The sequence below is a fragment of the Candoia aspera genome, chromosome 1, assembly GCF_035149785.1.
Source record: "Candoia aspera isolate rCanAsp1 chromosome 1, rCanAsp1.hap2, whole genome shotgun sequence".
NCBI classification, from domain to species: domain Eukaryota; kingdom Metazoa; phylum Chordata; class Lepidosauria; order Squamata; family Boidae; genus Candoia; species Candoia aspera.
The window spans coordinates 38,692,881-38,717,896 of NC_086153.1; the positions used below are offsets into that span (position 1 = coordinate 38,692,881).

General features: G+C 35.1%; 1 protein-coding gene across 3 annotated transcripts in view; it reads left to right on the forward strand.

Annotated features, from left to right (window-relative positions):
* The first annotated feature begins 200 nt into the window (after positions 1–200).
* Positions 201–25,016, forward strand: part of ZC3H6 (zinc finger CCCH-type containing 6) — a 195,350-nt gene continuing 170,534 nt past the window's right edge. For 2 of the 3 annotated variants that reach the window (XM_063302280.1, XM_063302272.1), the window contains exons 1-9: positions 201–888; positions 9,232–9,415; positions 10,083–10,205; positions 12,039–12,270; positions 16,945–17,057; positions 17,905–18,024; positions 18,696–18,807; positions 23,006–23,115; positions 24,613–24,866. In XM_063302280.1, the coding sequence (XP_063158350.1) occupies positions 797–888; positions 9,232–9,415; positions 10,083–10,205; positions 12,039–12,270; positions 16,945–17,057; positions 17,905–18,024; positions 18,696–18,807; positions 23,006–23,115; positions 24,613–24,866 (1,340 nt within the window). In that variant the 5' untranslated portion in view covers positions 201–796. The remainder of the gene's footprint in view (positions 889–9,231; positions 9,416–10,082; positions 10,206–12,038; positions 12,271–16,944; positions 17,058–17,904; positions 18,025–18,695; positions 18,808–23,005; positions 23,116–24,612; positions 24,867–25,016) is intronic. The other variant, XM_063302286.1, reaches the window with a different exon arrangement.

Consider the following 25,016-nt stretch of genomic DNA (forward strand, 5'->3'; position numbering starts at 1 on the left):
TCGGCGGCGTGAACCAATGGCGGGCGGGGAAGCCTGTCCGATGTCCGATGACGACAGCGAGGCACAGAAGAGCGCGCAACCAAACGCCGCATCGGTCACGGCAACCCGAAAGGTGCCAGGGAGAAGCTGGCTGTTGTTTTCCTTCCTAGCCTTCCTCGGTGCTTTGTGAGCGACTCCATCTGCCGCCATTTTGTGAGCGTGTCCAGCCTCCGCCCCCACCCCCCCATTCCGCGCGCGCCATTGGTCCCCCTTTTTTCCCGTCTTTCTCTCTCTCTCTAGTGGCGAGCGAGCGGGCGGGCGCCATGTTTGTAAGGAAGATATAACCAGAGCAGCTCATCTCTCCGGCCAACGTATTCCGTGTTCCTCCCTTCCGCTCTGCCTGTTTCTTCCTGCCGCCGCCTTCCTCCGTGGTCTGTGTGTACTGAACTCCTCCTCATAAGCTGCCTTTATCTCCCTTTTTTTTTTTTTGGTGAGGCGCAGGACAGCCTCCCCTTGAGTGGCCGTTAAAAAAAGTGCCTCTCTGTGTATATGTTGGTGTCCCCCCCCCCATTCAGTAAAACCGTGAGTGAAATCTCCGTTCGCCGCTGCACCGAGGGGACACCTCACGACGTCCAGCCCTGTAGACGCAGCGCTGCTGCTCCCCCGTTGAGTGTGTGTGTGTGTGTGCGCGCGCGAGTGCGCGCCGCCTCCACCTCTCCCAGCGCCCTACCACTGGCAGCAGCGTCCTGCCTTCCTCCCCTCTTCCTTCTCCTCCTCCTCCTCCTCCTCCTCCCTGCACACAGGCACAGCCAGCACAATGGCCTTTGAAAGCCTATTCTCCAAGCCCCCAAACCCAGTTCTTGACCAAAACATGCCCGACTCTGACAGGCAACATGCAGGGGACGAAAGGTCGAGTAACGTTCTTCTCTTTCTCTTTCTCTCTCTCCGCTTCTCAATGGTGATAATTAACAGTGATAATAACTAAGAATGATGGTATGCTATGTGATGATGATGATAATGGTGGTAATAACGATGTCTTAAATGTGCCTAGGTGGATTTAAGGAAAGAAAATGTCTGTAGCATTGTATGGGGGAAAGTCACCTTCAGACTGAGGTAGGGGTGGGTTTTTGTTTTTTTTTAAGTCTAGATACATGGATGTTTTTAAGGGTGGGTGATAACTTCAAGGTGCATTTTGCATGCATTTCTCTTTTTTACATTTCCTTTTTTTTACAAAATCATTTTTTCATAAAATGCACTTTACATTGGCTGTCTGTGTAATGTCACTGTTGTTCTTAATCCCCTGTCCCATTGCCATTTGAACTCCAAGACAGGCTGCATCCCCTCATATATGTAACATATGAAGCTGTATAACAATGTATACACCTTACACATTAACTGGAACTCTTTCTTTTATGTGTGTGTATATATGAAGTTTTATCAGATTTTCTCTTTGCCAGTTTACAATTCTAATTCCATAATCAAACAAACCAGAGACATTTGGCATTTTTCTGGTTTGAGGTCCTGCTCCTTCTCTCTCTCTCTTTCTCTTTTTCTGTGCAAACGTTTGTTTTCATACAGATATGGCTTCCTTCACTAATTTGTTTTTAAACATGTGGAAACCTGAAATTATTTCTCCAACATTCTCCAACATGTATGCAAAATCTTTACATCAAGGTTTGTAATGGTGGTCCCATTAACAGACAAGTCTGCCTATGGTCCCAGTGTCCCTCCACAAGTATGTACAATGCTGTTTTATCAAAGTAATACAAAACATTACATAATCCCTAATTCATGCAGCAACACAGTAAGTAGAATATAGCCTGTTCCCCTCTTCTGCAAACAGGAATACAAAAGAGAATGGAAATTCAAATGACTTGCCCATAGCTACAGTGAATCAGGTCTGGGCCTTGTATATCATGTCTTCAAATCAGCAGTTCTTCACTAACATAGTTATAGTGTTTTAAATTGTTGATATTTGAAAATGGATACTGTAGTTCAATATTGTTACTTTTAACAATGTTAGTCAACCTGAGCTGAGCTGTCCAGCAAGATATGCTTAGATTAAAAAAAAACAAAACAGTTTGTATGGTGTTAAATTAATAGAGCCAGAACAAATTATCCTATGACTTCCATGTTAAATTACAAAGTGTAATAATAAATACAAGATGCATGCAAGACATAACAGTGAAACTTATTTTTTTCTATAGAGATGAACAGATTTTTTAAAAAATAATTCATATAGTATATCAACATTGAGCAGCCAATCTAAATATGTTTAGATGATCTATTTAGATAAATGGAATTATACTAAATAGGCTGAGAAAGACACCCAAAGCTTAGAAATTGTATGGCTTTGCAAAATAACAGCTCCTAAGGAAATTATTTCTGTTAACCATGAAAAATGCATTAATGCTTTCTTATACTCTTTCCTTTTAACTTCCAAGATGTCTCTAATAAATGAAACATATTTTAGATGGATAACTTTAAAGTTGGAGTCATTTAATTATTTTTGACAGAATAACAGGCAAGAATCATACTTCCTTATTTTGAAGTGGTAAGCAGAGTATATTCTCTCTCTCTCCCTCTCTCTTTGCAAAAGTATTAGAAAAGTCATGAATCTCAAAACAGGTAGTGAAAGTCCACATTCAGCTATTTAAAATAGAATGAAATATCTTGTCCACTGACTTCCATGTAACATTTTGAAGGAAATAATAAAAGGGAATGGGCTCTTCCCAGAGAGCTCTCATTTTGTTTTGTTAAAATGACCTAAGAGACAGAGACCTCAATTATTTAACCTGTGGTGATGACCCATCTTAGTTCTTAAAGATCCAGCTGCCCATTCTCCTGTTCCATTTTTGCACTGACCATAACTAAATATAAAAGTCTGAAACTGCATTTCTTTACCATTTCTCTACTTGAGAATTCATAAACAAATAGAGTTAGTACACAAAGACTTAAATATAAATATAACTTATTCACATGTGTTTTATTATTCATGCTTATTTTATCACTAAGTATGTTAACATTAACTCAAATGCTTTTAATTTCCCATTTCATAATACACCTCCCAAAACATGCATACATATATCTTATCTTCTTAATATAAAATAACTTGGAATTTAAGATACAAATGAAATTCTATTAGCATCTCTTTTCACAAGAGTAGCATTAGCAATGACAACCTCAAGTATTTTATTCCAGAGAAGTTTATGATACCCAAGTCTTAGAATGTATCATTATAAAAATTTACAGCTACATTGGAATATTTGGTACTTCTGATAGTTGTCAAAGTTAAAACTAACTTCCTTTTTGAAAGTGAGTACACCACCAATTGCAAGAAGTATGCCACAACTGCATTTATAGTAAGTGGTAATTGGAATCAAGTTTTGCTGATCTGTTTACTATTTTTCATATATTTTATTTTATTTTTCAATAGTTGATTAAAAGTTTGGTTAAAGTGTGCAATTAAAAGTTTGGAAAGAGACTTTCTCACTTTGTTATGCATTACCACATTTTAGTTGCTTAGGTAAAATTTTTTATGTAGTTTCAAATGTCAGATATAAAACTTCATACTGTAGTTTTATGGAGTTCAGTTGAAATAATGGGAAAGCAAATATATTTTTGCATCTTCATTGTATTAGGTAGCTTCTGTTTATTTTTTAATCTTTACTTATTAATAGGATGATGTTAAAAATGAAGTTTTGGAAATTTATCTTCAAAGCAGTGTTATTCTCTCAAAGCAAGAGCATAAGATATACATTCTTGTTACACTGTTACTCTGTCTTTGTAGTATGGGTTTTTTTGGATATATCAGTATGGCAAAAGTATACTTTGTAATTTAAATATATAAAGTTCTTGTATGTCTAAATTGTAGATAAAAATTACATCAGTTAAGTTCCTGAGGCTAGCATATTGTTAAATATTTAACTATTAAATTACAGGCATAATTATAGCATCTTGCATTTTGAAAAGGTCATATTGTTTAACCTCGGTTATGAAGCTGGATATTCTATATATTAAACGCATCTGAATATTTATAGATTAAGAATCTCATGTAACTATAGCCTGAAAACTGCCAAATATGATTTCATGTATACGTTAGGGAGCTTATTGCATGGCTGAACAAAGTCACTTTTCTGAATACATCCTGTTTCTGCCAGCTGTGCCAATGTTTCCATTTGGCTGTGTTGCATTTCATTTTGTTTTTTCTTTGTTCTAAAGTTTCCACGGACCCTAGTTCTGTGTGCATTTTAGATCGGCCTTCTTCCACCTGGCATTCTCCAGAAGTATTTGATTACAAATCCCAGATGTTGATATGGAATTCTGGGAATTATAGTCCAACACATCTAGGCAATGCCAATTTGGGGAAGGCCAATTTAGGTGAGTATGTAGAGTAAAGGAATTAAACTTCAGTGTATTATTAAGACATAAACATTTGAAGTATGAAGTGTTCTATCATTGTAGCTTTAACTCTGTATTACTAGTTGGGAAATGAAGGATATCTGGGAGCTGGAGACCTTTGCTCTGAACATCATACTAGCTTTTGCTACAGATTCAGGAATCATTTACTAATGTGTGAGATATATGCCTAGTTTATTCAAACAGCAGTTAATAGATTTGTTTTTGGAGTACACTATTTCAAACTGTATGGCATGGTTACATTCTGCATGACCAGTTTGGTGCCTGTGGGTAACAGTGTACCTACTAACACATTTATGATGACTACCAAATTCCCTAACCCACTGATTTTTCTAAAATGCTATTTTAAATTTAAAAAATGAATGGTAGCAAATGTGGTAAAATACCAGCTGCAAACATACCTTGTATTTCTGGCAGTGCCTCAGGGCCCCACATAGACCTCCAAGGGCATTCTCAGAAAATAAAACGGTAGTGGCTACAGATCAATGTTTTATCTGTCTTTGGATGTCTTGTGATTGCTTTGTTTTTTTTAAAATATAATTTTTATTGAAGAATTTTTAACAAGATAAAAACAGTACAAATATTAGAAAAGAAACAAAGAAAATAAGTAAGAATAGTGAATAAGTAAGAAAGAAAATAGAAAAGATTATAAAGAAGCGGCTTCCAATCTTTTTGACAGCTGTGATAAACACATTTATATTTTACTCTCTCTCTCTAAGGTAACATCATAGTTTATTTCTTTCCATAAGCTTCCCTTTTTAATCTCCAAACCCATAAATCACAAGTTCATTTTTCTCTTTTTTTTCAGCAAAAAGTCCATAAGGCATTTCCAGTCACTGATAAATGTATTTGTTGATCTTTCTCTAATCAAACAAGTAAATTTTGCCATCTCTGCTAGTTCTTCATGTTCACCAACCATTCCTCCATTGTAGGTATGGAGGAAGTCTTTCCATTTTTGCTCATATAATAGTCTTGCAGCAGTAATCATACATAAAAGTAATTTCCATGGCTCTTTTCTAATTGACTGTCCATTAATCCTAGCAAGAAAAATTCAGGTTTCAGTTGAATTATATGTATTTGAACCCAGAAATTTCTGGCTGTTTTATAAGCCTACCAAGCATGATAAAATGACCCCTCATGTTGTCTACATTTCCAACATAAATTTGAAGTACCTTTATACATTCTAGACAATTTTTCTAGAGTCATTTATCAACATTTATCATTTTATAAAAGTTGTCTTTTAAGTTACAACTTAATGTAAATTTCAGTTCTTTTAACCACATATTTTCCTACTGTTCCATCAGTATATTTTGTCCATAGTTTTATTTTATCATACAGTCTTTCACTTGTTCTTCCATTTCAAATTTCAACAAAAGTTTATACATTTTAGCAATTACATATTCATCATTTGTACATAGTTCAACTTCAAATTCTGTCTTCTGCTGCTCAATTTCAAATGTCCTATTATCTACCTAAATCTCTTAACTGTTCATATGAAAATGATTGAAAATTAAATCCCTCTGCAGCCTATTGCTCTCTTGATTTCATTTTATATTCTCCATATTCTTACTCTAACAACTCTTGATAAGTTAACCGTTTTTCTTTACCTACTTTTTCTTTCCTGTAAAATGCTTTGTGTGCTGAGGCCCATAAAGGCATTTTCGGGCACAATCTGGGTTTATATCTGTTCCATATTCTCAATATGGCACTTCTAATACAATGATTCTTAAAATCTACATTATTACATTATTTATAACTTTATTGCACCATAGAAAACCATGCCATCCAAATCTCAGATCGTGCCTTTCTAATTCTAAAATTCTGTTATTTCTCAGCAAAACCCACTCTTTCATCCTGACTAAACATCAGGCTTTAAAATACAATTTCAAGTCAGGCAGCCCCAGTCCTCCTTGTTCCTTTGTATCTTGAAATATTTTATTTTTAACTCTTGGTTTTTTCCCTTGCCATACAAACTTAGATATATCTTTCTGCCATTGTTTAAATGGTACATCAGTTGTCCTAATAGGTATTGTTTGAAACAAAAACATCATTCTTGCCAAAATATTCATTTTTATCACAAAAACTCTCCCCAACAATGACAGTTGTAATTTCTCCCATCTTAACATATCCTTCTTGATTTCATTCCATGTCTTAACATAATTATTCTGGAATAACATACAATTTATGTTAGTCATAGTGATGACTGACTTTTTTCTCAATCATAAAACCAGTTTTTTCCATAGATTCTATTTGTTTTTCCATTTTCATATTCTTCGTTAACAACTTCATCTTATCACCAGGTTATCAGCAAACACCCATAATTTATGTGTTTCCCATTTAATCTTCATTCCAGCAATTCTCTCATCTCATCTTATATCTCTGTTCAATACTTGCAAAGCTAAAATAAATAGCAATGGTGACAAGGAGAATCCTTGTCTAGTTCCTTTCTGTATCTCACAGGATTTTGTTAATTCAATTATCTGTTCCTTTTGTGAGGTGCAAATCAATTTTTCCCATTTAATAAAATTCCTGCCAAAGTCCATATCTTCCAAAACGTTAAACAAAAAATCCAGTTCAAATTATCAAAGGCCTTTTCTGGATCAAGAAAAATCAGTGCTGCTTGCTTTCCATTATCCTGTTCTAAGTATTCCAAAATATCCAGTACCTTTCTAATATTGTCCCTCAGCTGTCTTTTAGGTAAAAAACCACATGGCTCTTCGTGAATAAAGTCCTGTAAAACCATCTTCATTCTCTCAGCTAAAATCATTGAGAATAACTTATAATCATTTTTTAGTAATGATATTGGGCAATAATTTTTTGGTGAAGTAAAGTCTTCACCACTTGTCCAAAAAAGTTGGGTGATCTCTGCATTATATTTGGTTTTATTTATTTATAAAATATATTAAATTGCCCTGTAACTCAAGGCAGTGTACAATACAAACAAAAAGAAAAGTTACAAATAAAATGAAAAGCAATACAATAAAAAGACAGCATTCAAGAAGGGCAGAGAATGCAAGGTAGAGCAGAAATATGTGAGAACTAAAAGACCTAAGAGACTGAAAACATTGGTTTCTGCCGAAGTATGATGTTGGAGGTGAACGTTTATGAGTGAGGATATTCCATAGCTACCAGGCTTCTGCTAAAAAAAAACCCTCTAGTATAGTGGCTTGTTCCAAGATAGCCAACCATTATATGCTATATGCTAGCATGAGAGCATTGGAGAAGACTTCTATGTAGTTTTTCATAATAAATGTTCCTTGTAGGAAATTGGCATGTCATGGAAAAGGCGAGTACAGAATCTTTTTCTAGGAATATGTAGTTTGCTTTATCCTTTTGCATGAAGATTTGTTCAGCTATGTGATCTCAACTTGCAGTCCAAAAACAAGTTCATAGCCTCATTTCCTATTTTCAGTTTCAGCCAATATTCAGAACAAATGGGCAGCTGTGTGTCCTTTAAAACATTTTAAATTTGTGGAGAACCCCCTTTTATGGTGTTTTTTTATTAAAAGGACATGTATAGGAGTAGGCTTAGCAATTTCACTAGCATATGAACTACATTTTTTTCAGTATTATAAGATGTCACTATCAGTTGTTGACAGTTTTGCTTAGGGACAAATAGGCAACATATTAAGCATAGCTAGGTACACTAAATCCAGTTTAAATCCCTTTTTCTAATATTTGCTTTATTGAGCAAGAGCCATAAGCCTTAAGAGAGTTTTAGGAGATTTTTCTGTCATTTTCAGACCAAAATGTTCCCTTAATACAATTTTAAAAGAATAAATTATAAACAGCCATGTTTTAATTTTCAAAAGACAAACAATTTAAAATTGATTGAGTCAGTTTGGTATAGTGGCTAAGGTGCTAGGTAGAAACCAGGAGACAGTCTTCTAGTCTTCCCTTAGGCATGAAAGTCAGTTGAGTGACTTTGGATCGGCCAAGCTCTTAGATTGTTGTGGGGAAAATCGGGAGCGGGAGCATTAAGTATATTCATTGTCTTGAACTGAGCAAAAATAAAATAAAATAATACATAGCTATAATTTATGTAAAGTAACCTTCAAACAAAGGAAAGAGAAACATGTAATAGCGTTATTTTAAATACCATTTGGCCCATTTAACTGGGTAAACAAATTATCAATTTATAATCTATAATATTTCATAATTATATATATATTGGCATATATTGTAATTATACAATTATGTTATAAAATGAATGGATAATTCATTTAGTTAATTTTTTTTTTACCTTTAGTATTTTTATTTGGTATATGTTTATAACAAATGCAGTACAAAGTCTCTTTTTGCCCCACAGCAGCTTTGTGATGTGGGACTGGGAGTGGAATAGAAGCTGGATCTCCCCGCATCTAGTCTCACAGTTTAATAACTGCACTACATTGTCTCTAAAAACATTTCTTCCAGGTTTTAAATCAGAATATCTTGCCCATCAAGCAGATGTTATAATGATTGTGCCACTGAGGAAGATCTAATTACTGATTTATAATGTTGGATTTTAGTGCTTTATTAGTTTTGTCTCTTTCTGCTTTCCTCTATTGGTTCATTAATATATTTTTATATAGAGATGGGTGCTTAGGAATTTTATAGTTCTGAACTACTTTGAGAATTAGTTATAAAGCAATATATATTTATTAAAATAATACTAAGACTGTTGCAATTGAAGTTGTATGGTCTTAGATACTGCTAGTTGCTAATTTATGCTGAGCATATTTAAACGCATGTCATTATTTTGACTAATAGACACATGAACATAAAATTTTGTACTGACTACTTGAATTTTCAAAATTCTTATTTTATCTAAACTATACCTTTCTTAAGCAGAGAGGATGGTGAACTTGAAGATGGTGAAATAGATGATGCTGGACTAGAAGAAGATAAGGAAGAAAAAGGCACAAAAGTTGAAGATAAACCTAAAAATGAAAAATCTCAAAGAAAATCACGAAAGAAGCGCAAAAAAGAAAAAGAGAAGAAAAAATCAAAAAGGAGAAGACGAGATAAACACAAGGTTTGAAGTGTTCTTCAACAAGCTATGCAGTTTATGTCTAAATAGTAAAGATTTTTCCATTTCACACAAAATGTAAAACTATACTGGAATGGCCTTGCATTAATTAGTTCACTAAATATTAAATCCTTGGAAATGTGAGGCTCCCTACAGACTACAAGGTAACCAAGAGAAGCAGTCCACTGAGCTATCATCACATGCTGCTTCTAACATTCTTACTCCCATGTGAACTGAAAGGTGTACTGGCAAGGCTCATTAAGTGTTCCAGTACTGTATAAAGCTATATGCACAACCTACCTTAATTGGTGATAAACTGGCCCTTATGCTAATTTGCCTTGTATAACCTAGCTTGCACTCATTTTTGTTCAGATATACTTGTCTGTAGCAATTTTAATCATACGCATAGACATGTACACACACACAAACACACACACACAACACTGTACAATCATACTACAGCATACCAGAGATGCTCCCGTAGTTTAATCATTTTTAATTAGCATCTATGCCTTGGAATATATTACTTTGAGAACATTGTTTTATTGTATTTTAAATTAGTATTTATGCTTGTTTTATTGTAAACCGCCCAGAGTTGCTCTTTGAGTGAGATAGGCGGTGACTAAATTTGAAATATAAATAAGTTGTATAAATGAAACTTCTTGCTTTGCAGCATAATTCACCTTCTAGTGATGACAGTTCTGACTATAGCATTGACTCTGATGCCGAACGTACAGAAAGATCTCATAAGAAAGGAGCTGGTTTCTATAGAGATTATGAGTCTTCATTCCTTCAGGTACAGCTTTCAAAATGAACTTCATTTTGTTTGTTTTTCCACAGTATTTAATAGGTACTTGATCTTACCCAGCTAGCGTCCATTTTTCTTAGAAGATGTGAATTATTCTTTGGAATTATATTGGATTAATTTAGACATATAACTGTACTATGTTGTTTTCAAAATATATAATTCCAGTTTCTGGTTTGTTACTTTTTTTTGTAATGTGGATATAAGGGGTATATGAAAGGATGTAGCCTATTTCAGGTAAATAAAATTCCCAGTCAAAATGAAACTATTTTTATTTCTGCCCTTTTCCCAATGGGTTTAAAAATCTTCCATTTAGTTCATACATTTTGAAAGGAAATTGATATCCCCTTGGATTTCTGATATCTCCACCATCTTACTTTTCATAATATTGAAAGGTATAGTGAAGCTGTAGATACATGTTGTCTAAATAAGCTTCCATGAATACTGTTCAGCTGCTTGCTGCACATGTATGATATTAATGTTAATATGACATAATAGATGAACTAGTCTGGTAAATCTCTCTTATGGAAAAAAGAGACATTTTAAAGCTTCTTACATTCCTCAGTTTACAAGGAATCTTTTTCCATTATTTACATAAAATAAGTTGGGTGGGACATATAGTTTCACTTGATTAGCCCAAGAAGATGCAGAATCATAAACTATTTCTTTAATATCTGACTAATTTTGGATGGAACTTGATTTAACATAGATTAATGAATTAAAATTAAAAGTGCAATAAGAGTTTGATTTCAACAAATTAATTTAATTGAGTGAAATCACTTCTATTTAACATTGTTAGCAATCACATGAAAGCTTAATATGGTTGAAAGTAATGTCAACATTTAAAAGAATTTAAAAAGGGAATCCAGAATGGTGGAAGGAAATTTTCCAGACAGTGTAGTGTAATATTGATCTTTTTCTTGTTTCTGGAATTCATCAAATTGGCTATTTTCCATGTAAAAAAAAAGAGGTGTAGCAGGGCTGAAGAAGAGATGGACATGGAAGAAAAGAAACATGAAAGTAGAATGCCTCCAGGAAAAGAAAGTACAAGTCTTGTATATGTATTAATCACCCACCAGAATGAGTGGAAAGAGGATATAAAGAAAAAGGATGTGAAAGCTGCTCGTACCAGAGCTGCTTGTATCCATAATCCTGTGATAGCTTGAAGCTTTAAAGTATTTTCTTTATTCTCTGCAGCTCTAATTTTACTGCAACAAAATGATGCACTAAAATTAATGTTCAATAAAGTCATGTAATTTTGGCCTCAAAATATTGACTCAAATCTGTTAAATCTGTGTCTCAGATGAGCTCTTAACTACTTTTAAGACTTTCTCATCCAGCTTAATTACTTGCATATATACAGTTGGCTTCATATGGAGACAGAGTTAGTGCTCTGCTTAAAAAAGTGCTCTCTGCTGTAACCCCTTTCACATGAATTATATATACAGTGTTGGGGGGAAAAAACATTGATTTTTAAAAAAGAGACATGTGGTAATCCAACTATACTCATTTTATCTTCGAATCTTTCAAGACCAGTATTTACCCATAATCAAATGAGCAGATATCTTACCTCAGTAACTGTCAATTTAGGGGTAATCGTGCACTAGAAACATTTTCCTCCTACTTTTGAAAATTTGTAGGAATAGTATAATAGTGATAGTATGTTTTTTAAAGTTATAGTAAAGAAAACATTAGTAGGGTAAATTCTATATATGCTGGTAATCCCAGGTAGAATCTTGATATGTCTTGTTACATCATATCTTAAGAGGTTTGTTTTTAATTAGTATCCTAATATGCTTCTAATTATCATTATGTTTTATCCAGCATGGACATATTTCAGGAAAATACACCCCTTCACAGAAGACACAGCATAATAAAAAATCAAAAAGCAAAGATTATGATAATTACAGTGATGATTTTGGCTACAATGAAGATGAAAAAGAAGGTTTTGCTGACCAGTTAAAGCAGTATAGGCAAGCTAAAGAAACTAATGATTTAGAAGCACCAATTTCAAAAGAACCAGGAAAAAAGCAAGGGATGAAAGGGATTCACAAAGGTAAGGCAGTAGTCAAAGAACAGTTAGATCTGAGTTGGTACATTCCTATGAAGAATGGTATAGTAACAGTGGAATATAGAGTCACATTTATTATTCCAGTATTTAATTATTAATCCATTAACAGTAAAACTGTCAATAATCACCTCACCGTTAACCATATCACCATTACATTTCGTGTAAGTTAATTATACTTTTATAGGTTCATTAGGCCTATGGCTTTTTTGTTCCAGTCTAGACTGCATTCCTATATCCAAAAAGGTTCACTCTGTTGGAAAGAATGGGAAATTTCAACATAAGAGAACACGGAAAACATAGTTATATTATTCCAGTATGACAATTACATGTTAATAAAAAGAGGAATTATATGTGCTAATGCTTTTCCCTCAAGTCCAGTTAATGTAATTTTTGTGTGTAAGCTTATTAATTTAGGAATGGCTAGTTTTATTACTTCCATTGATACATACTTTTTGATGTCTTTCAATGAAATGTATGCTTTTTCTTAAGAAAAAGAGAACTGCGCCCAGTTGAAGATCAGGTGTAAAGCAGAGAATTCCTTTATCTTTATTAAAAGAAAGGAAAAAGTGGTAGGAGTAGAAAAGTCCCTCTTCCATACAGTTCTTGAATTCAGTTCTGTGTGCAGGTTCCACATAAATTAAACATGGGTCATGGATCTGAAAAGATTGAAACTTTGGGGATTAAATGAATTGGCTTTGCAACTTCAGTCTCATTTGTAGCAGTTGGTTAAAGGATCTTGTGGTAAAGGATTCCAAACTGTTTCTCAGCTAATACTCAAAAGAAGCATATTAAAAGCACAATTATGTTTTTCCTACCCTGAAAATACTTGTTTTACTGTTTAACCAAATTTAAGTTGCCAGAACTTTGAAATTGGGAATGGACAACCTCTGTATTTTCAGAAAGCACTCTGTTTCTTAGATGGTAGTTTGATTACATTTAATTACATAGCTGGTAATCAAAACCCCTTCAAGTAGGCTCAGTGATAACATTAATTTGTTTATTTAGAACATATCTATTCCATTTTTCCTTGGTAGGATCCTCAGTAGCTCCCAATAAAAATACATAAACAAAAAGCAACAAACCAGTAGAGAATTACTAAAGTAGCAATAAAAATATTACAATAAAATAAAGAAAGATTATACATGGAGTGAGATTGTGTCCATCAAAATGAAATTATAAAGCTTAGATATAAGTTATCAAAAAGATATTCTTAATTCCAGCCATACAGATTGTGGAGTTGAGATGTACAAAGAATTCTCTGAGAATTATCTCAACATACAGGATTCATACAGAAGCAGTCCATTAAATATTCTGTCCATAAACCATTCAAGGCTCTAAAGGTCAGTAATGCCAGTACTTTTGATGAAATCCAGAAACAAATTAGAAACCAGTGTACCTATTTTAGCAAGGGAGTTTTACGCTCCATTTATGAAGCATTTGGTAGTAAATGAACTGCAGCCTCCTAGACCAGTTCATTGTCAAAGGCAGCTTTATATGAAGCACATTGCAGTAGCCCAGAAGTAATGTAATTAAAGCATATATTTGGCCAGATAAGCCCAACATTGCCACATAGCAGTAGATCTGTCTGTCTGTCTATAGATCAAATTTATATACCTGCCCATCTCATGGATATGACTCTGGGTGGCATACAATTGAAATAAAACAATTAAAAACAGAGCCTTAAAAACAAAGACATAAATATAAATGGGAGAATGAATGGGAAATGCGTTCAAGGTCCACCTACAATATAATCATTTCACAGGCTTCCTATTTCCATTGGATCCCCAACCCTGCTGACAAAACCATGCTTTAAGGGATTTCCAGAAACTCAGTAGGTCTGGGCCAATCTCACTAAAAGGCAGGTGCTACAGCGGAGAAGACTCATTCCTGGGTCCTGTCAGATGGAACTCCTTAGCAGATGGGATCTGTAACATCCTCCTGCCAGACCTGATGGGATGGGTAGATGTAACCAGGGAGAGGTGGTCCCTCAAAGGTCAAAACCAGCACCTTGAATTGAACTCAGAAGCAAACTGGCAACCAGTGCAGCTCATGGAGCAGAGGTATAATACGCAGTTCTAGGAGCTGACATAAACACACACTGCTGTATTTTGTACTAGTTGAAACTTCTGGATACTTTTCAAGGGCAGCTCCATGTAGTATGTGTTATAGTAGTTCATTCGGGAGGTAACCAGGGCACGAGTAACTGAGAGTAGAGCCTCCTGATCCAGGAACAGGCACAACTTGGCATACAACACAAAGTTATGCAAAGGCCCTCCTCGCCTTGACTGCCACCTGCTCTTCAAGTAGGAGTGATGAGTCCAGAAGAACCCCCAGATTGTGTACAGTGTCTGTTTGGGGCAGTGCAACCCCATCCAGCACCAAAGATGGTAAATTCTCAGATCCAGAAGGCCCCCAAACCTCAAGCCACTCAGTTTTGCCAGGGTTCATCTGAAGCCTTTTGTTTCTCATCCAGTCCCCCACAGCCTCCAGGCACCAAGACAGGAACCAGCCGTACCACTTAGTTCGCCAGGGGCAGAGACGTATAATTGGGTATCATCAGCATGCTGATGATACCTCACCCTGTGGCAACAGATGATCTCACCCAGTGGCTTCATGTAGATGAAGTGGAGAGAGTACTGAATCTGTGGAACCCCACATAGAAGGGACTGAGGATGGGACCTCTAACTCTGAATCAACACCAACTGGTGTCAGCTGGGGAGGAAGGGAGAGAACCAGCACAACAGAGTGCCAACCACTCCCACCCTAGGGAGCTGATCCAGAAGGATACCATGGTCGATGGTATTGAAGGCTGCCAAGAGGTCAAGTAGAGCCAAGAAGAAGGCACTATACTCATCCTGCTCCTGCCAGAGGTCATTCAAAAGCACGATCAATGCTGTTTCAGTCCCATGCCCAGGGCTGAATCCTGACTGAAAGGGGTCCAGATAATAGATATTCTGTTATGGGACATCCAGATCTGGGGACATAACATTTAAGTATGGAATAACTTAAAAAAATCTTTTTCTTATACACAGATTATAGGCAATATTTTGCAAATAGGGTCTAAACTTGCCACAAGTTGCCAAAATTAGTTAAATTGTTTTATGAACTGAATTTTGACCATTTTCCTAGTGACTTTCTGGTCCCACACATAGAGTCGTGCAAAGCAAGTCTTTTCAGGGCTGCCTTGACTCCAGTCACTCAAATGAAGTGGTGATTCAGCATGGAAAAATGAGGTGCTCAACCTTGATACCTCCAATTGAATTGTTGAGGCTGGCCACTTCACCTCATCTGAAATTTTTAGAAGGCCAGTTAAATGGCTGCTTCAGTATAACCTGGCAGCCCCGGTGGGATGATTAGAAGCAGGGTGCTGCTTTGCTTCGGAGAGCCATGTTGAAGGAGTGCTTCACTGAAGGCTTGTTCAGAATAAAAACCCCTAACACAATGCAAAACTCTTGTCTGTTATACATAAACTACAGTTTGTTCAGTAAATTATCTTTTTTAAAGTATCTCAAATTCAGAAACAATCTGTTATTTTATAATCTTAGAAATCTTTAAAAAGTCCTTTATAGAATTACCTTAAAACTGTTGTGCATGTGCTGGTAGCCTCCAGGCCTGATTATTGTAATGCACTGTATGTGGAGATACTTTTTGACTAGTTTTGAAATTTTATTTGGTACAGAAGTCGTCGGTCAGGTTGGTCTCTGGAAGACCACAAAGAAAATGTATTAACACTGCTGCTTAAAGCACTGCACTGTTTGCCAATTTGCTGGTTGTTACCTTTAAGACTGTACATGGGTTGGGCCAAGGCTATTAGAGAGAATGTCTTTTTCTAGATGAATTTCCACGGCTAGTGAGTTCATCTGAAAAGACTTGCCTACAGTTGCTGTAATCTATCTGCTGGCATTTGGGGTCAAGCCTTTTATGTTGCTGCCCCAATTCTTTGGAATGCAGTCCCTTGCAGAATTGAAGGATATACTGTAACATCCTTATTAATTTTCAAAAGGTCCTTAAGTCACCTTTTTGAACAGGCTTTTAACAGTTACATTAATGGTCAATTTTATCAGTGAATATTGTTTACTTCATATTTTAAATTGTTTTTAATTATTTTAAATTTGTTTTTACAGTGAACTGCCAAGACACTTTAAAGTTGGCAGTATATCAAGTTTAATGAATAATCACTACATAGAAAAGTATAAGTGGTGTCAGAATCCACGATCAAAGAACTGGTAGATTGTTTGATCGTGTTCTCTGCCAGTTTGAGCCAACACGTGTCAAGCACCAGAAAGAGTGGGAATTCAGTGAGAGTGAGAAAGCATAGTGTTTGGCCTAATGATGGGATTCAAGGTCGTATCAACTGGAGACATTTGGAAGTGGAATGCCGGACTGCTGGTGCAAAGGGGAAGGAATGTGGAGGGGGGGTTCTGGCTTGCCTGTTTTCTTTTAATTAGGTAGTTTGAGGGGAAATCTTTAGTTGTGGTTTTTCCTTTATTCTGTACACATCTTCAATAAATCTAAATTCTGCATTTTTCAATGGATGCATGAGTCAGGACATTATTGAGATAATTGTGTCAGATTCTTACAAGTGGTATGTATTATATAGTTTCTGTTCTGGACCATAATATCTATATTATATTCAGCCTGAAATATGTAATCTTTTAGGTGCTACACAAACAAGCAATAGTTATGGTATTGGCCGAGGGCGCAGCATGCAAAAGAAATTGAAGCGCAAAGACCGTGGAAGAGGAAGAGGAGTAAATAAAGGATCTGAGGAGGTAAGTGAAATGTAAATGGTTTATTGCATTAAAAGTGGTGGTTTTTCTTAAAGCTCAATATAAAACTGTACGGTGTGAAGTGCTTTACTTTGCCTTCAGTGGCCTTAGTAGTGCAACCTAAGATATCTGCTTTATGAAAGTAAGAGTAACATAACTAAAATAAATATTAACAGTCAGTGATAGCTGCATTTGCAAAATCAGAGTAATACAAATATAATCCTAGTGAACTTAATAGAAGGAAAATGTTGGTTGGAAAACAGCCAGTGGTTGAATTGTCACTTTCATATCCCTGCTACTTAAGACCAAAAAATAAAAAAAACTTCTCAGTCTTTATTGTGTTTTGATTTTCAAGATAGCTATTTATTGCTTGAGAGCCAGTCTGCTGTAGTGGTTAGGGCATCAGGAGACCGTGAGTTCTAGTCCCGCCTTAGGCACAAAGCCAGCTGGGTGATCTTGGGCTGGTCACTCTCTCTCAGCCCTAGGAAGGAGGCAATGGCAAACCACTTCTGAAAAACCTTGCCAAGAACACTGCAGGGACTTGAATCAGACGCAGTTGAACGGAGATAGCTAGCTAGCTAGCTCATAAAGTTGGGAACCTTCTGTTACAGCTGTACCCAAGATTGGTATCTTTTACAATAAGAATATTGTTCGTATGTATGTATGTATGTATGCATGCATGCATGCATGCATGGAAATTGTTTAGCCGTAAAAGATTTTGAGAAGTTCAAATAGATAATTTCTCTTGCCATTTGCTATAACTATAATTTCTCTTGCCATTTGCTATAACTATTCTGATTTTGAATGACATTTGAGGAATTACCACATTTAAATGGGGCATTTGTTTTAGCAGGAAATGAAGCCAGTAAAGAAATGGCCAACTATGAGTCAGGCATTCATAAACCAGCATACGGTGGAACACAAGGGAAAACAAATTTGTAAATATTTCTTAGAAGCCCGGTGTATTAAGGTGAATATATAATTGTACTTTTTTCTGTAAAGAGAGTAGGCAGTTTATAGATTTTATTCCAGCTTGTTCAGAGTTGAATTATTTATCACATCATTTTTACCCTGCCGAATCCATAAATTCTAGGTGGCTTACAATAATCAAAAACCAACTACAGTAAAAAAAAATAATTACATTAAAAATTATATCCAGCATTTATTAGATTTTTGGGAACTTTTCATGTATTCGGCATAAACAATACTAGAGAAAAAAATTAGAATATTACAGAGGTTGGTGCATCTGTTTTGTTTGGCCACAATATTTCTAAAATCTCACATGTGATCTCATATTTAGTATTGAACATACACAGCATTTATTCTACTAGTTAGCTCTTAGATATTTTTTCATAGTGCAGTGTTGCATCACTGAATACAGCTGCTTTAGCAGTTTTATCAATATGTGAATACAGAGACTGTTGATAGAATCTGTGCAATTGTATTATGACAGTGAAGTCCTCGTTTCATATCCTTTGTGTCATTTATGATTCATTTTATCTTTTTGGTGTAAAATTAATTTTTAATTTTCTTTGACATGTGGAGGGAAAATAAAAAAACAAAGAATAGTATTTTGCCATTGTATATTCAGCATGAAATGTAAAAAGTCACTATTGAAACTGATATCTCTTTATGTTACAGGGAGACCAGTGTAAATTTGATCATGATGCAGAAATAGAAAAGAAAAAGGAAATCTGCAAATTTTACATTCAGGGTTATTGTTCCAAAGGAGAAAACTGCATTTACATGCATAATATCCTTTAACAAAAACATTTCAGTGATATTGTGATCAAAGCTATAGCACTTAAAATACTCCATTTAAAATAGCATATAGATGTTCCTAACAACTATAGGCTTTACATCTTACATTTAATGTAAATTAGATAGCAGTCTTAGGAATTTATTCTTTATAATTTATAACAAATTTTTAGAAAGATACACCAGATTAAAGATACAAAAAACAAAGTAGAAAAAACAATTAATAATAAAACATAAGTAAAAGCATTATGGAAAAACTTTTTTGTGGTGCATTCTCCCCTTCCCTTTTATTTATTTCCCTAACTACTAACCACTGCTTAAATTCACTTAAACTTCTGTTATGAATATACACTGTCAGTATTGCCACTGCTGCATATTCTCCAATTTTAGTATCCTAGCTTTGTATTGTTGGCAAAGTTTTTTTCCAATGTTATGCCAAATTTGTTCTTACAGCAAGTATTTTAATAAATTTGTCAGCATGTATTTTAATCAATTGTTATATTTTTCATGAAAGTTTGCTAGAATCAGACTTAATAGAAATGTTTGTGGTTTTAGTTCAAAATTTATTTTTAGAACTTTCTGAATATTTGATGTATTCCTTTCCAGTACTTTTGAATTTTTCACATGACCATCACATATGATAAAATGTTTCTTTGTTGTGACATTTCTAACATTCGTTGTTATATGATTTGTCTGTCTTGGTAATTATTGACAGAGTTATATACCATCTGTTAAACATATCATTTTTCTCTTAAATTGTAGCTTGGAGTAAATTTTATTGATTTTTTTCCATAGCTCTTCCCATTGTTGTCCTGTGATTTCTTCTTTGAAAATTTGCATCTACTTTATCATATAATTTTTGATTTATTCCATCTCCAGGTCATATTTCAGTAACAATCTATATATATCCTAGCAGGTGATCTTAATTTTGTATAAGTGTTTCAAATTTCATCATCTTTCTAAAGGTTCCTCCTTTTTTAAGATCACATGTTCTTCTATTAGCAATTTGTAAATACGTCAATGATACTAGATTTCTACCTTCATTTAGCAGTTCTTTTTGTGTCTTTAGTCTGTTTACTGAGTCTGCATGTACCATATTGGTATATGTGATTAAATCTTTCTTGCTATAATGACTATAATTACCTCTGAAATAAAAGGCATTTAACTCAAAAGTCACCAGACTTATTCTCAGAAGATTCCGTATTTTTAGCAAACTTTGTCTTACAATCCCTGGGACGCGGTGGCACTGCGGCTTAAACCGCTGAGCTGTCGATCGGAAGGTCGGCGGTTCGAAACCGCGCGGTGGGGTGAGCTCCCGTTGTTAATCCCAGCTCCTGCTCACCTAGCAGTTCGAAAACATGCAAATGTGAGTAGATCAATAGGTACCGCTTCGGCGGGAAGGTAACGGCGTTCCGAGTCGTCATGCTGGCCACATGACCCGGAAGTGTCTATGACAACGCCGGCTCCAAGGCTTAGAAACGGAGATGAGCACCGCCCCCTAGAGTCGGATTCGACTGGACTTTATGTCAAGGGAAACCTTTACCTTTACTGTCTTACAATATGTCCTTCAAGTTCTTCTTTTGTTTCTTTGTAGCATAAATACCTATTAAGTTAGCTCCTTCTATGATTGATGTTTTGCTCTTTGAGGATTTTACTCATTCTGTTATCCATGATAGACAACTTGCATGATAATCTAATTTAAGTATAGGAAATGCAAACCTGCGTCTTCCTTTTGAGTCTTGCAAAATTTTGAATCTTACCCTGATTTTTTCCTGCCCCATATAAATCTGTTGATTATTCTTTGCAAATCTGCAAGCTTTTGTCTGAGATTGGAATTGATTCCATTTATAGTAGGAAGTTCATCTTGGGTAGTATATTCATTTTTACTGTCTCAATAAATCCTAAACATGAAAGTTTTAGATTTTTCCACCTATCAATATCTTGTTTTATTTCCTTCCATAATTTATAATAATTGTTCTGAAATACGTCTTTATTGTATCCTTTCAGATAAAATCCCAAATGTTTGCTGGGTTTTTTGTTACCTTGCAACTAGTCCCTTTTTTCCCAAAGTTGTCTATTTCTGGGGTTAAATATCTTGTTATTATCTTTGTTTTCTTTATATTAATTTTGTAATGAGATAATTCACCAATCTTTGATTGTTTTCATCAGTGGTTTTATAGAGCTCTGTGGTTGCATAATATTTAACATTACAGTGTCTGCATAACATTTCATCTTATATTCCTCTCCTTGAATTTTGATTCCAAATATTTGTTTGTCATTCCAAATCTTGTCCACCAAAACTTCTGAAGAGTAAGAGAGTGGACACCCCTGCATTGTACTCTTTCTTATTGGAAAATGTATGGTGTGTGTTCCATTTGCTATCATGGCTGCTGTTTGATGTTAATATATACTCTGTATCCAAATTTTAAATTCTTCTCCTGGATTCATTTTATTTAGAATGGCTAATAAAAAAGGCCATTCCGGATTATCAAAAGACTTTTCTATTATTATTGCCACCTTCTTTTACTTGTTATTGATATATTCTGATGTATTTATTATAAATCTGTTGTCCTGCATCTTCCTCTTAGGAATGTAACCTGTTTGATCTGTATGTATTATTTCAGAAATGCCCTTTGTCTGACATTCATCCAGTACTGTGCTGAATATCTTAAAATCAACATTCAGTAGAGAAATTGGTCTGGATGACTGAAGTTTCGCCAGATCATTCCCCTCTTTGTAGATCAAGGTTATGTTTGCTTCTTCCCATGTCTTCAATAATGTGTTTGTCTCTTTAATTCCATGCATTGTCCTTAGTAATAGCTCCAACAGTTCTTTCCTTCTCTTTTCTAATTTGATATGCCCCCCACAAAAAAATCCTGGTTTATTTGCATTCTCAAAATGATTTCATTTAACGTGTTTTATCTTCTTTTAGAGCTTTTCCATTTCTAGTAAGTCTAATTGTTGTTTAGCTTAGTTTTATTTAATTCTCTTAATACCTGTGGTTTTGGATTAGTTTTATGAATTTGTTCTAGTTTTATTTTTTCTTCTCATTTGTACTTTCCTTCTGTTATATTCTTTTCTGTTTTTATGCAACCCTTATAAGAATTCCTTTCATATAAGCTTTATTTGTCTTCTACATGGTTGTCTCTGACATCCCTGGAGTTGTATTTGTTAAAAAAAAAGTTTTTTCTTTGCAATTCTGTAGTATATCTTCTTGGAGTAACAGCCTATCAGTGATCCTCCATTTAAAAGTAGTTTTTAAGCTCCATTTAAAATATGCTTTTTCTCCTTTTTCTCCATTTAAAAAGTAGTTTTCTCCTTGAAACCATGTTATTAAAATTGGTTTGTGATCCATATTTGTCATTGGAAAATTACTTCCAAACAATCATTTGCTCCACTGTCATAGTTCTCTATGATTCATTGGCATTCACAGAGGCAGTTCATTGGCAAATAGTATGATTAAAGCCCACAAGTCACTCCTTTAAGCAAACAGTGTAATTATTCCAAGTCCAAATCAGACTTCTGTATCAGCTCAACAGAATCTATATTCCAATTCTCTATTCCAATTCTCCACTTACTTCCAACTCCAAAGCTCATTCCAACTAAAAAAAAAAAACTTTATACATTGGTGACAGTTTTCAAATCAGCTTTGGTGACACAAAGCCTTTTTCTGCTTCATTTAAATCCCCCCTTTTCTCAATATGGTGCAGGAGCAGTTAGGATGATTAAGAAAGTTGTAGTTAAAAAGGCCAGTACAGGAAAGCAATAATCCAGTGGTTAGTTCTTGCAAAAGTTTTTCTAATGGTTCTGCTAGTATAGAGGAGGGAGGGGAGGGAGAAGTAAAGTAAATAAAATTACCTTTGGGTGGTCAGCTTAAAAAAAAAATGCTTCTGTTGGATGTTAGTGGTGTTGGATGTTTCCAAGCAAAGGTGCAGCTTAAGGGGGTCCAAGGCTCTCCGGCCACACTTTCTTAGCTAAACTCCTGGATAAAATACCTTGGAGTTAAGGAAAAGTATCCCAAATCACAAAGCAGGACAGAAAAGACTTCTCTTGGCAAGCTGCCATAGCTCTGCCTCAGGAATTTATTCTTAAGCATATGTTACAATAAACCTTCTTAAGAAGGTAATACCAAATGATGGGAATTCCACTAGCATTACGTATGATCTTGTTTAGATTCCTTAATATTTGTTCACATGAATTTCCTTGCAAGTTCTATCATACAGGAGCAAAATGCTACCATGGTGACAAATGTAAGTTTTCTCATGATCCTCTAACTAAAGAGACAAAAGAGCTGCTTGATAAGGTAAGTAATGCTATCCAAATCAAACTTCGTATTTCAATTATAAGTGGTTATTTCATTTTTTAAAATAAAAAATGCTTCCAGTTTTCCAAGAAAGCTAGATAAGTTTTTGAGAGTCAGTTGCACATGAGATGCACCTAAACTATTGTGAAAAACAGGACTATTTTTTGTTCTTCCTGTGAACTGTTTGCTACAAAGCAAGAATAACAGTTTATATATTTTGGTGGAAGATGCTGTGCTTTGCCTTAAACTCTTATATATTTAATGAGACTACAATCATTCAGGAAGTCTAATGTGTTCCAAAGACTTCTGCTTTTCCATCACAAGTCAGATACGTAATGAAAGAAGACAGAGTCCTATTGTGACTTTCTAAAACAAAATCATAATGTCCTTCAGTTATTATTTTTTGTCTTTTGTAACATGTGAGCGTGTGTATGTTAAAGCAATCTACAGTCCTGTATGTGAGTTCATGTATGCATATAAAATGGAGGATGTGTGACAAACAGATCTGTAACTGGAAGGGACCTAGGATGTTTGTCTGTGCAGAGGTAATCCTCTTGCAGAAAGCAGACTTGCTTATGGTTGTTTGCTTGTGCCCATTGACTGAAGAGCAAAACATATTCATGTTCAGTTGAACTTGGGGTGAGGAGGAGTGGTGTGCATTCAGCAGGTTATTCCTTTGCTTTGCCTCCAGCTTTAGGGGGAAAAAACTATTTTGGCTTTGTGATGTTTACCAGAGTATGGCTCTACTCTTGCCAGGTCAAGAATGATGAGTGAAATTGTTGAATTCTACTCAAATAGGAAATTACTTGAAATACTTGTTTTCTGATGAAACACTCTGTTCCTCCACAGTTTTGGAACATTTTCTTAGTTGAATACTGGCAGTACTGAGAATTTGGATGGTGGTCTGTAGAGTCAAGTTTGAGAAAGGGATGGAAATCTCTAGCCTGCAAAACTTCTTCATAAAGTCATGTGCTCATTTCCTTCCCCCCTTGCCCAATCATTTTCATTTGGGAAAAGTACAGGGCAGGCAGTAGCTAAATAACTGTTTGTTTGAAAATATTCCCAGCAGAAATTATTCTTAAATGCCTCTACTCAGCTTCCCTTGGGTCTACCTCCAAAGCATCTGGATGACATAGGGAGAGGCAGAATTTGTACTTTGTCCCTTGCCATATATAATTTAACTCATGGGCCCAGTACTGTTCTGTACTCCAGTTTAGGCTAAATGATGCCTGTACGTTTGTTAAATGTTCATACATAGGGATTCTGAAGAATGATTCCAAATTACTTTAATAAGTGCTAATGTTTTAATGTTGTTGGATGTCCTGCATTTTTGTTTTGAAGGCATCTGTTTCGAAGTATTCTTATTTAATATGACCTATATAGAGTAGGTATTACAGATTTCAGTAAGTGCTTTTGCTATGAAGTTCTAGAATAGCTGCCAGAATTACCCAGCTGAAGCCCATATAACCTGATTATATTCCAATGTGGTGTTTTTAGGTACTGAATACTGAAGATGAGCCTCAGAATGATGATGAAAAAGAAGTGGAAGAACTTAGGAAACGTGGCATAGTTCCTCTTCCAAAGCCACCTCCAGGAGTTGGACTTTTGCCCACCCCACCAGAGCCATATTCATTTATGGAGGAAGATGCAGAAAACTTTCAGGATCCCTCTGGAGAATTCAAGAAAATTCCATCTCTCTTTGAAATCGTTGTGAAACCGACTGTGGATTTAGCACATAAAATTGGGAAAACGTAAGTCTAGGAATTTTTAAAACTGTACATTAAGTTTTAATGAGAAAATGAAGTTCAGAAAATTGATGGTTTTAAAGGAACCTTACAGTAAATGAATTCAGAATGGATCACAGAACATAGCTAGGATAGCTCTTCTTTTTGCTGTCTATT